This window comes from Monodelphis domestica, chromosome 2, assembly GCF_027887165.1.
Source record: "Monodelphis domestica isolate mMonDom1 chromosome 2, mMonDom1.pri, whole genome shotgun sequence".
Lineage (NCBI taxonomy): Eukaryota > Metazoa > Chordata > Mammalia > Didelphimorphia > Didelphidae > Monodelphis > Monodelphis domestica.
Window position 1 is genome coordinate 192,519,866 of NC_077228.1, and position 12,817 is coordinate 192,532,682.

A 12,817-nucleotide genomic window follows, 5' to 3' on the forward strand; every position below is an offset into this window, starting at 1 on the left:
TCCTACAATTCTATTGTTCCCTGTTTGCCAACCTGCTTTGAATTGTTGATCATAGTCATAAATTGCTTTTCTTGGAGCAGGACCAGAATGTTTGGCTCTTCTGTCAAGTTTCCCTCTCCAGCCTGTCAAGGGGACAGAATATAGCATGAATCAGCAGCTGGTAGGGAAGAAGTTTCTGGGAGAGGCCATCTCACTAGCAGGAAAGTCCTCTATCAACTTTTCATATATTAATCTAAATATAAGCCATACATTTTTCTTATGTCTAAGTGCACAGTCTGTATTCACCACTTAAGCCTTTGCAAAAGTAACCACTTGCTTACACGACCTGTTATAAATGCTCCTGGAAATTACCCTCATGTCTGCCAAGTCTCAGAACTCAGATCTCCAGGCAAAGCCTGTTCCTTCTCCCTTTCTCTCCTGCATTCCCAATATTGACCAGGTTTCCCTATAATCCTCAGGAGTCCCTCTCAAAGAATTTACATTCCTATAACTAGGACTCTATTACTTTTAGGTGACCCACAGCTGGTTGCTACTCCTAGCTGCAGAGGCAGCTCTGTGGTGTTCAAGGCTATGAAGTGGAAAAGTAGGCAAAGGAAGGAAGATAGGGTAGAGTGATGGATTTTAATATATAGCATTGGGGTTTCTAGCTTTTGCAAATGGAGTGAGCAATTGTCCTAGAAATGGAGGGAGGATGACCCCCTAATGTAAGGCACCCTAGAGTTCTAAAATCCTAGTAGTTTGTCTCTAACTGAAGAATGTGGAGGGAAGGTCATTTTTTCCTTCCAAGAGAGATTTCTCCATCTTAAAAACTACCAGCTGTAATGTCCCTGAACAATTTGCAGGGATCTAGGAGAAAAAAACACTATTCATAAGCAAAGGATAAACTATGGGAGTGGAAACACCGAGGAAAAGCAACTGCCTGAATACAGAGGTTGAGGGGACATGACAGAGGAGAGACTCTAAATGTACACTCTAATGCAAATATTAACAACATAGCAATGGGTTCAAATCAAGAAAACATGTAATGCCCAGTGGATTTACACATCGGCTATGGGGGGTGGGGGGGAGGAAAAGAAAATGATCTATGTCTTTAATGAATAATGCTTGGAAATGATAAAATAAAATATATATTTAAAAAAAAACTATCAGCTGTGACTGGGATAGCATGGGAGCTGAGAAACACGCATGGAGAGAAAATGATTTTAGGGGCTACTGTGATGTGGTACTGCCTGGAGCAGATCTGGATCAGACACTGATTCTGGAGTGTCTGGATGGGTAGTTTATGGGTGCTATCTCAGCTGATGAGATGGAAGAAGAATACATTTCCCACTCCCATACTTATAACTGTACTTTGGTCCGGCTAACAGAAATACCAGATTTATAACTTTTGCTCCTAAACATTGCACTACCTGGGAAAAGCATGAAATACTGCTTTCTGGGTGGCTCTTTACATGTTCTTTATTAATTTTTTTGGTACCATAACAGTATATGGAAACTGTGAACTGCCTGCCTGTGAAATGATATGAAATACTGAGTTGGTTGGACAAAAGGAATTTCCTACACATGATGGAATGCAGGCACACAAAATCCCATGATCCTTATACAATATTCCACTTAATTTTCCCTAGATTGACTTTTGAATTTGATAGCAAGTATGACAAAATAATTTGCTCAGTCACAAAGTAGTGGGGAAAAGAGTTCTTTTGCATAAGCATTGGTTATATTCTAGGAAAGCTCCATGTTCCATTGCTGGAGTAGAGTGCCTCCTGGTGGACAAATTACATTATATTTTCCTTTAGACTAATTAGTTGCCATTGAGCTTTAATAAAAGCTTGTTGAAAGCAGGAAAATGAGTCAGATGGGGACGTGTACACCTAGAACACATACCATCTGTCTATATATAAAGAAAGGAGTATGGAATAGCTATACCTATAGTAGGAAACTCAGTGATGAACTTTTCACACCTGGCTATACCCTTCCCATCTCAGTAACCTGGAACTCCTGTGGATCATCCAAACCCATTGTATACCCCCTACTTCCTGATTCCTCACTCCCAACCCTCCGACCTTCCCAACCCAAAATTTCATCCTGACTTCACCTCCAATGTTCGCTCTAGAATGGTTTTCCCATAGGCAACAAACATCTCACCTTAAAATTTTTCCTCTCCTCTATGTTCTAGCTCTTACTGGAACCTGGTTCACTCCAGATGACACAGCCTCCCTGGGCACCCTTCCTAGTATTGGCCGTACCTTCGTTCATTCTCCTCAGTTTATTGGTCAAGGCAGGCATTAGAATACTACTTACTCCCCATTGCCACTTCCAAGATCTCCCCCTTTCTCCATCACTCAGCAGTATCTCTTTAAAGTTCATGCTATTTATATCTACCATCCAATCAAAATCCTGGTAGCTGTTATCTACAGACACTCAGGTCACTTCCCTTCCTTTCTTGAAGAGTTCTCTCCTCCCCAGCTCTTGCCTTCATACTAGGGAACTTCAACAAATATGCTGAGATTCTCCTTCAAATACCCTAATTGCTTAGTTCCTCCATCTCCAAAAGATACTCATACTCCATCTTGCCCTCATTCACAAATGTGCTTCCTCCATGTTCAAGGATTCTGAAATCCCCTTACCTGACTAAATCTACTGGCTTTTCACCTCTCCCTCTGTATATTTCACCTCCCTCATATATAGATATACTCTTTATCCACACTGTTGCCCTTCAATTCCTTGACACCTCAATTCTCTCCCAGGTCATCTGCCACGGACTAGCCACTCTCTCCTCTTCTCCCCATCTTTCTTCCTTAGTGAACCAATTCAACTCTACACTGGCCTCCTCTTTTGTATCCCTACCCCCCTTTTTGTTGACTATGCCTCAACCTGGGATTACTCCTGCCATTTGTGGCCTTTGCACCTACAACTTGTGCTGCTGAGCAAAGGTGCTTTCCCTTTTAATTATTTTCTTATTTATCCTGTATGGAGCTTGCTTTGTACATATTTGTTTTCATGTTGTCTTCCCCATTAGACTGTAAACTACTTGAGGGCAAGGACTGTCTTTTGCCTTTTTTTCTATCCCCAGTTCTTAACATAGTATCTAGTACAGGGTAAGGGCTTACTAAATGTTTGCTAATCGGAGAGGCTAGATTTCATTGGTATAGACCCATGCTGGCAAAGATGTGGCAACAGTGCACTGGCAGCACAGGGGGCTGCTTGGTTTTCCCTCACCACCACACCTGAGGACATTTTTTGCATGCTCCGCCTCTCTGTCCAGGAGACCAATATGAGCACTTTCTCCACCCTGGGATAATGCAGGGGGCTCACAGGTGGCTTGAAAGTAGTTTGGACACATCTCTAAAGGTTTGCCAATGCTGGTATAGACAAATCAGGCAAGCAAATAACTTTCACCAAAGTAGACTAGCAACTCATCTTTATATTTTTAAAGAATTGTTAGGGGAAGTGAGAGGTTAATTATGGGGTTAAGTGACTTGCCCCAGGAAGCATCAGGAAGGGCATCAGAGGTGAGACCTGAAATCAGGTCTTCTTGACTAAGGCCAGCTCTCTGTCTCCTATACTTCTTTGAAAGAGAAAGGAAAAGGGTGGAGAGGCCAGAGAAATAATGTGAAAGACAAACTTGAGAGACAGAGGTTCTCTATGCAAAGGGACTCTGGGAAGAATATGTCTTTGGCAAAGTCTTTACCTGAGACAGGATGGCTCTCCTCTTCCAAGTGATGCTACATGGAATAGTATGTGCCTCAATCACACAGTGACACTCCATAGCCTGCAAAGCACTGAGCATCTGGCCACCACCATCAAGCTGTAAGAGAACTATAGCAAATTGCAAAGGTTACTGTCAAGGCAGGATCAAGAGAGTAGACAATTCAAAGTGAAATGGCAAAAGTACCTGGATCCAACACAACTGTGATGTGTTTCAGACATTCATCTGGCCTCTGTGCCTTCAGCATGCTAGCCAGTGCTTTCTTCCTCTCTCTCTCTTGCTGTCTCTCCTCGGTTTCCTTCCATTTTCCTTGGGTCCTAAGGGGACCCTGACAACTTTCCCCCCTCTCCTTCCGAGTGTACTTGGTTCTTTTCTGAGGAGGAGAAAGCACTGAACTTTCCTCTGCAACTGACAAACTTCTAATTTGGACAGGGAAGACAGATGAGTAGGTTGGAAGAGGACTGTGTGGCTCTTCCTCAATAAAAATGTTCCTGTCTTTCTTTGAAGCATCTTTAACTGAGGAAGAATTACAGAGAACAAGAGCCTTTGGAAAGGACTGTTGTCCCCACCCCCCTCTGGTTCCTTTGTTGTATGGACGGTCCAAGGCACATTTAGTTTGAGAGCTTGAGTCTTGATGGTTTGACTCGTGCGTCTTAGAAAAATGATTTGTCTGAAGTCTTTGTGCCAGGGGAATAAGCTCCTCTTCCTCTTCACTCTCACTGCTCAGCACTGTAACTGTCTCTTTTGGAGAAATAGTTCTGCCTGTCTCTTGGACAGTCAACAGCTCTTTTGATCCTGAAGAAGAGGAACACTCAACATTTGAGTTGTGGCCTACAAGAACTTGGCTGCTCTTTGATAAAGATGGCTTCTGTGTCAGAAAGTTAAATGTTGGCAACTCCTCAGAGTCACTCTCACTTGTATCCAGTGGTAGCTTTTTCAGACCCATCATTAAAAAGCTGTTGAGGTATATTCCCTGCAAAAAGATCAGTGTGTGAGGGAGATAAAAATATAAGTGCCCTACTCATTGTCAGAACAATAATAAGTCTCTCCTTTCTGATGTGTGTGCACTCTTGTATTTAACATAGCATTTTCCTTACAACCATCCTATGAAGTCAGGCAATATTAGTAATATTATACCGACTTTGCAAATAAGGAAACTGAGACTCAGAAGGTTGAAATAATTTTGCTCACATTTACCTAGGTTTGTAAACAGCAATCAGGACTCCAACCCAAGCATTCTGGATGTAAGACCTAGGTCCTTTCCACTAAACCAAAAGAAGCTCTTCTAATCATGGATGGCACTGGAATCTACAATTTAGTGAGAAGGGAAAAGACACCTGTCTAATGCAGCCTATCTTGGGAAACTAGTGGCATCAGGGGAAGGTCAAGGTGTATGCCTTAAAGGATGAGTTAAGAATCAGGTAATGTGGTATAGTGGAATAAGCAACAGACTTGGAAGTCACCAAGACTTGTGTTTGAATTCTGGCTCTGCTGCTATTCTCATCACTTCACCTCTATAAACTATTTCTTCCTTTGTAATATGAGGTTAGATACATAAAGCCTCTTTCAATTTTAAATCTCAGGAGTGTTGATTTGTTTTGCTTAAATGTAACTACATTACATGGAAGGATTTTTAGGATGTGAGAATGATGCTTAAAAGTATTAACAGAAATTTTTTTTTTTAATTTTGTGATTTTATGACTGAAGGCATCAAGAGGAGGAAGCAGCAGACATCAAATAGGCTAGGTGGGAAGTCAGGCTGGCATCTGCAAATACTCGGCTTCAAGTTTTTGTTTGGCCGTTTATTCATAATCAAATGAGAGTCTTTGGAGTAGGTGATCTCTACAATCCCTTCCAGTTATGAAATGCTGTTTATGATTTGGGCTGGAAGTGGGTTGAAAGGCCATCAAACCAAAACCCCCTTCAATTTACAGAGAGTAAAGTATCTGAGATAGGATTTGAATACAGATGTTCCTGACTCCAACTAAGTTCAGGCTGCTTCTTAGATTCTGCTGAGTGTTCTTATCAGGAAGCAAGTCCATTCTGATGGAAACAGCGAATTGGACACGGAATTAAAAGACAAAAGTTCTAGTTATGGTTCTACCAAGAACTGGGTCTTCTTTGCAGCACATACTTCTCAGAAAGTGAACTAGCTACTCAAAACTTTACAATCCTTTACAATGACGCACTTCCTTTCCCCTCAGCTGCTAGTTTTTCTCTCTAAAGCCTTCTTCCAATGTGCCTGGCACAGCATACAAGGCTTAACAAGCTCTTGCTCCTTTCTTTCCTTCCTACTCTGCATGGACAATGCTTATGACATTATTCTCCTCTCATTCCCCTCTATATGCCAGTCAGCTAGCATTCTCTCTCTTTCTAATTCAGGACACTCCATCTCCCGATTCCCTGCCTTTGCCCTGGTCTTCTCCCTTGCATGAAATACAAGCCCTCCTTATCTCTGCCTCAGAGGCCTTCCTTTAAAATATAGTTCAAGCTCCATCAAGCACCACAGTACTTTTCCCCTGCCCCCCTCCCAAACTACTTTGTTATTAAATACTTTGTAGAACGAATAAAATCGAACAAGTATGTATTTATTAGCTGAATGTTTTTATGCAATATGTGTCTATAACATTCTTACTGTCTCCCCCGTTAAAATGCAAGCTCTCTGTGGACAGGGATTGTTTCATTCTTTCTACTAGCGTCCCCAGTGCCGAGGCCAGGGCCGGCACATAGTAGATGCTTCATCAAAGGCCCCTCTAGCTGACTTCCCCCAAGAGACAGACCCTGGCGCCGCTCAGTCCGGCCATTCACCTTCCGCGTCTCTCTGCGGTCTGGTCGGGAGAAAGGAAGGGAACGGTAGTGTTTGAGGACTCAAGGCCAAAATATTTCCACCCACCTCCAGGCTCACCTGGAGCGTCTCTCACGGATTCGGGCTCGCGCCGGCGCTTTCAAATTTCCCGAAGTACTGCGAGATCCGAAAACACAGCCGCCGGAAGCGGAAGTGGTGGCTTTTCTGCGGCCGGCGGTGGCGAGAATAGGGCAGCCATGGCGGCATCGGCGTTGCTGACCTTGCTGGCGCGGAAAATGGGCCCCGTCGCGATGGGGGTGACGGCGCGGGGAGCGGGTAACAGGCTTTGGTTCTTCCCCAAGGGAAGGGGAGGAGGGGGTCACTGTGGAGGTCATACTTCTGCAAGGGCCGCCACGTCACGTTTCCCACCTTGGAAGAGCGTGGTCGCTGGCCACGTGAGGGACGGGGGTGGAGGGGTAGGATGGGACCGCTACCCACGTGACTCATCGCTCACCCACCCCTTTTTGATGGTTGGCTTTGGGCTAGCTTGTACTAAGCTTTGGAGAATGGATTTCTGATTTTTCTACTGGGTGTTTGTGATTACCACGTGTTGTGTAGTCGGCCACGTGGTGAGTATTTATCCAGTGCTCAGTGTCACATTTACAAAGAATATTATGTCCACAGAGAGGATGAGAGTAGTGGAGGTCACGCTATACCAAGAGCCTCTGAAAGAGCTGGTGATACTTGATCTAAGGAAAGCCTTACCGTGGGAAGAATGACAAACTTTCATTAAGCACTTGCTGTGTGTGTGCACGCAGAGCACTGGGCTGGACAGAGCAGCGACTGGCACGATTTTTTATTTTGGTACCCCAAGGGCCTCGAATAGTACTTCTGCACATAATGTAAATCCCTTAATAAATGCTTTTTTTATTCATTATGGGAAGATACAAAGTTTGGATAAGGCACAGACAATTCTATCTCAATACTTAATGACATCTGTAGTTACCAGACAAAATGCAAATAGTACAAAGTAATAAAATTCAAAGTGCAATTCAAGTGGGATATATCTTTTTCATTGTGCGGAGTAAGGGGAAACTTCTTTCAGAATGTATTATTTGTGTCAGGCTTTAAAAGGTAGTTTCTGTAGGTTTGGATTTTTTTTAATGGAACTTCCATAAAAGTAGTTACCGGTAATTGCCTTCCTATACCAATGCATATTTGGATCTATTGCAATTTATAGCCTGCAACATCTAAGGTTAAGAGACTTGCTTAGTGCTGATCTGTAAGTATCAGAGATAGAACTTGAGCCCAAATCTCTTAACTGATTCCATAGTGCAGCCCTTTCCCCATTACCTCTCACCTAGTTAAGGAATATTATTGGCTTAGGGAACAGCTGCACAAAGGCATGAAGTTGGGGAGATACAGAGTTTATATGGAGAGGGAAACAGATAGAGGACATGACCTTTAACTGTAATAAAGGTGTTGTGACCCCCTAGTATTTCTCAGATAATTTTGGAGAAATAGACTGCCACCAGATTGTGAAGTATCCTAAATACCAGATGAAGTAGTTTGTAGTTACTGGAAGCAGAACAAAGGACTAAAGGATAGAAATGATAGGGGGACAGGTTGAGTTACCATGGTAAAGCTTAGTATAAAGAAGAATTTTCTCATAGAACTTAACTGGAGCTTCCTTATAAGTAGAGCAGTCAGTAATGTAACTAGCTCTTTTGCTAAATAAAGAGTTGCTGACATTGGAAGTGTTCAACCAGAGGTTTAGTGAGAGGGGTTTTATATAAAGGATTCCTACCTCAGAGACTTCTAAGGTACTTTCTATCTCTTGAGACTGCAATTCTGCCTAGCAGGAATTCTCTCTCTTGTCTCACTATGACATCTCTGCCTTTCTGCTCATTCATCCCTGAGACCACATGGGTCTTGCTTATATAACAGATAACATACACCTCTGATTTGGAAGTAGCACTGGAATTAGAGACAGAGAACCTGAGGTTTAAATCTTGGCTCAGTCACCTGGATGATCTTGGATATTTCACTTAAGTTCTCTAGGTATTTTCTTCCCTAGTAGAATCAGGAATTTGTATTAGATAATCTCTGAGGGAGGAGTTTACAATCTGAGGTTCAAAAAAAATTTTGATAACTATTTCAAAAGAATTGGCTTTCTTTGGAATGATATATTTATATATTTAAAGACATTTTTAGAACGTATCCATAAGCTTCACTAGACTGCCAAAGAAGTTCTTGACACAAAAAAGGTTCAAAACCTCTGTTCTAGAGAGATTCAGAGAAGCATATATCCAGAAAAGAACCATCTGGTCCAATTCTTCATTTTGGAAACAAGGAGAGATGAGGAAACCAAAGGCCAAAGAGGTCCTAGAATCAAAGAACTAGTATTGGCAGGGAAGCAGGGTAGCTCAGTGGATTGAGAAACCAGGCCTAGAGACAGGTCCTAGGTTCAGATCTGGCCTTGGACACTTTCTGTGTGACTCTGGGCAAGTCACTTAACCTCCATTGCCTTAGCCCTTACTGCTCTTCTGCCTTGGAACCAATATGTAATATTTATTCTAAGGTGGAAGGTATGGGTTAAAAAACAAAATCCAGTACTGGAAGGAACCTTAGGGGCTTCACCAGACTGGGGGGGGGGGGGAGTCCATGATAAAAAGGTTAAGAAGCACTGCTTCAAGGTAGAGTTCACTTCTAAAACTATGTTCTACTCAAGATGAGGTAGGAGTTCTTTGTGGTGCTTACAGTCTTTATACTAAGCATGATTTGTCTGGGAGAACTTAGGGTTAGACAAGCCTGATGACTGCACACTGGAGCAGGTGTCCTCTCCTAATTCTTTTCCGTCATAGACAACTTGATTTTTTTTTTTTGAGACACTAGACGGAGACCCCTGTCTCATTGAGACTAAAGATTTAGGTACCAGAAGGGTTCCCAGATCATCTATCTTTAGTTCCTAATGACCCTCAGATACTACATATATTTAACTAATATGGAAATATGTTTTGCATGACTACCCGTATATAATCTATAGCAAATTGTTTGCCTATTCAAGGAGGGAGGAAGGGAAGGAGAGAGAATTTGGAGCTCTAAAAAAGTGGCTAAAAATTGTTTTTACATGTAATTGAGAAAAAAAAGACTATATGTTTCTAAATAATCAATATGTAGGGACTCTGTCTCTAGGGACTCTGAGGTAATGATTACCAGCCTTGAGTTTGTAACACTCAAGGGTATAGATCCAGTGTGTTGTAAAATTTGCAAAAAGGAAATTACTTTTAATTCATTTTATTTTAAAAATAAATGTCAGTACTTGAATGGGAAGAGGGAGAGTCACAAAATCAAGCTAATCAGTAGAGTGTTGCTATTCCAAAAAAATTAAACATTCCTATGTTAGATGTTGGGAAGGAAGGGCCCAAGGACCTATCAGTCTGAAATAGCCAAGACTTAAGATGATGGCTCCTTTAAACAAGGCTACACTCTTTAGCTTTAAAGCAGTTTCATCTGGTGTGTGTGTGTGGGGGGGGGGGGGTTCTAGATGGATGGTTCAATGGAGCCAAGGTGGGTAGCTCTGTGGGTGTCCAGTTGGCGCTGCTGCTTCCCTTCCCTCATTCTCAAATAGACTGTGTCCTACCTTGACAGGGCTGGATGTGCCCAGGGCACAGAGTGCTTATTTTCTTTTTCCTTCTGTTTATAGACTCCTTCCAGTGTTTATACCCCAGACAATACAAGGAATAGGTTGTCTACTGTCCAGGAACAGGCCAAGGGCTGCAGGACACTCCCTGAAAACTAACACATTTGGTGCCATTTCTGAACCTCCTAACAGACTATCCACCCCCACCCCCCTGCTCCATCTCAGCGCTCTAAATGCCTTCTTTGAGACATGGTTTCTCAAGGGACAGTTGATCTGTCTGGGTTGCTCTCCTCCTGAATAATATTTCCTGTCATCTCTACAGTTATTCCAGGGCTGTCTCCCCCTCAGGTCATGGCTGCCACCGTTAGATATGCATCCAAGAAGACTGGAGGTAGTTCAAAAAATCTTGGTGGGAAGTCACCAGGCAAACATTATGGCATCAAGAAATTGGAGGGTGAGTGCATATTTCAGGGTGGTCCCCTCCATTCAACCTCTGGCTTTTCTTGCTTTGTGCTGTGAGCCTAGCACATATGAGGGTCCTCTTTGGAGCCTGTCTTTGCTTTAAGGAGGCAAGAAAATTTGGTTAGGGTATGGGAGCTAGTGCCATATGACTAGAGAAGGGGACTCCCCATGAAAATGATCTCAAGACAATTCAGTTTCCTTCGATTCTACATATATCACTGTGTGGCAGGAGTCTTCAGTGGCAGGTTCAGTTGTTATTTATTTCGGTCATGACATAAAAGATTCATCATTGTTCCTTAGGAGTCCAAATAGAAGCTTCCTGTAACCATCCTTCCTAGTTTTATCAGTGTTGCAGGAGCCACCCACTGAAATCCTCTCTGTTTTAGGTCAGTATGTTCATGCTGGGAACATCATTGGGACTCAGCGCCAGTACCGCTGGCATCCAGGAGCTCATGTGAGTTGCCCTTTGGTCCTCTTCTTTTGTTCATAGGACCAATTCTCCCTACTTGAGTTCAGTTTACCTTTGGTTATTTAATTTTCCTGTGTAACCCAAAGTATGTTAAGCTGTACTAGGCTCAGGCAAAGATGTTGGAGGAGGAGAAATACTGTTTTGGGGAAGTTGGCAGCTCCTTAGAATCTTTCATTTCCCATAGGAATTGAGTATATTTTATTTACAGACCCAACTTTTGGTAGTGCCCATCTGTTACATTATTAAAGTCATTCTGGCCTTTCCATCACATAATCAATGGCAAGACAGTAGAAGAAAGAATTTCAAGCAATAGAATATTGAACTTTGTTGTTTAGTCATTCACTTGTGTTTGATTCTTTGTGACTCTTGGACCATTGCATATCAGTACTGTCCATGGAGTTTTCTTGGCAAAGATCCTGGAATGGTTTGCCATTTCCTTCTGCAGTGGATTAAGGTAAATAGGTTAAGTGACTTGCCCACGGTCACACGAGTGGGCATGTCACCATGGGTAGTAAATGTTTGAGGCTGAATTTGAACCCAGGTCCTCCTGACTGCAAGCCCAGTGCTCTATCCACTGAAGCCATTTAGCTGCTTCACGATTGAATTACCTAATCCTCTAGTTTTTCCCAATCCCCACCCAAGGGGCTACTTCTAGTTAATAGGATCATTGTTTAAAGTATTTCCTGAAGCCCCAGTTCTTGTCTATTTGCTGTGGAACATCCTTGCTATCCAACTGATAAGGTTTTTGTTTATTCCAGGTAGGATTGGGTAAGAACAAGTGTCTCTATGCCCTGGAAGAGGGCATTGTCCGCTACACGAAAGATGTATATGTGCCTAATCCCAGTAGTCCTGAAGGTGTAGACTTGGTCACCCAGCTACCCAAGGGTGCTGTGCTCTACAAGACTTTTGTCCATGTTGTCCCTGCCAAGCCTGTGGGCACCTTCAAATTGGTAGCCATGCTCTGAGCCTACATGTCATTGGTTAGAAACTAGAGCCAGAGTACCAGAAGAAAATGGAGCCAGATGCCAAGGAATCTGGGTGGAAGCAAGTCTCCCTGAGAGTGTGGGTTTGGTTGACTATAAACATGGAAGAAACTGAAGTGGCCACTCGAGGAGTAATGAAGGTGGATGTACCTGAGGTCCAAAATAAAATCAGTTCAAACTGTGAGTTTGTATCATTTGGGAAAGTAAACATGGGCAGGAATGGATGGAAAGAGGACTTCAATTCTCAGGGGATGAATGATGGAGACATCTTTTTTTTCTTCCTTTTTTTTCCTTACTGTACCCCAATTTTATAATATGTAATCCTAGAGATGCCCTCTATTTTCATTTTTTCCTCTTCTATTACCTGGAAGTATTTATGGCCAAAGAAGCAGGGAAATCTCCAAAGATCATAAATCAGCAATTCATACTAGTTGAACTTTTGGCTTCCAAGGGAATGCTAGACCTTCAGGTTGATTTTGGTGAGCTAGGGAACATCCAACTCTATCACACAGTGTTTCAGACACATTCCTTTCACACCTTTGTCTCGCATACTATAAATAGCAGTAAGGAAATTAACTTTGAAAATATATAGTATAGAAACAGTTAAACAGTGTTAACTGACTGGTAACTTAGACCCAGGTTCCTCAGAGTTCAGAGTCAGGCTAGAAGATCTTTCCAATCCCCTGTGGCATTTACTCTACCCTGTGTAGGAGAAGAAACTTCTCTCTGCCAGCCTCTGTCTCATGTGGCATATGCAACGATT

The 12,817-nt window shown here is 42.6% G+C and overlaps 2 protein-coding genes across 4 annotated transcripts in view; one reads left to right on the forward strand and one right to left on the reverse strand.

Annotated features, from left to right (window-relative positions):
• The window catches only part of EME1 (essential meiotic structure-specific endonuclease 1), a 9,228-nt gene extending 2,476 nt beyond the window's left edge, over nt 1-6,752 (reverse strand). The window contains exons 1-4 of one of the 3 annotated variants that reach the window (XM_007505751.3): nt 6,618-6,752; nt 3,899-4,685; nt 3,695-3,822; nt 33-122 (exon numbers count right to left, since the gene is read on the reverse strand). In XM_007505751.3, the coding sequence (XP_007505813.2) occupies nt 33-122; nt 3,695-3,822; nt 3,899-4,661 (981 nt within the window). In that variant the 5' untranslated portion in view covers nt 4,662-4,685; nt 6,618-6,752. Of the gene's footprint in view, nt 1-32; nt 123-3,694; nt 3,823-3,898; nt 4,686-6,520; nt 6,543-6,605 lie in introns of those variants that run through there. The other 2 variants (XM_056816661.1, XM_056816660.1) reach the window with 2 other exon arrangements.
• On the forward strand, nt 5,004-12,238 carry MRPL27 (mitochondrial ribosomal protein L27). The gene is made up of 5 exons (XM_001376224.4): nt 5,004-5,030; nt 6,485-6,833; nt 10,463-10,594; nt 10,989-11,056; nt 11,830-12,238. Exons 1-5 carry the CDS (start codon nt 5,004-5,006, stop codon nt 12,034-12,036), a joined length of 783 nt encoding a protein of 260 aa, XP_001376261.3. The 3' UTR covers nt 12,037-12,238.
• Nucleotides 12,239-12,817: the final 579 nt, after the last annotated feature.

What these genes read in the sequence shown, in the direction of transcription:
- MRPL27 (XM_001376224.4), top strand. Translation starts at nt 5,004, where the DNA reads ATGGATGGCACTGGAATCTACAATTTA. An exon ending in GGTGACGGCGCGGGGAGCGG is followed by an intron (nt 6,834 to 10,462) that starts GTAACAGGCTTT and finishes TCATCTCTACAG; the next exon opens with TTATTCCAGGGCTGTCTCCC. An exon ending in TGGCATCAAGAAATTGGAGG is followed by an intron (nt 10,595 to 10,988) that starts GTGAGTGCATAT and finishes TCTCTGTTTTAG; the next exon opens with GTCAGTATGTTCATGCTGGG.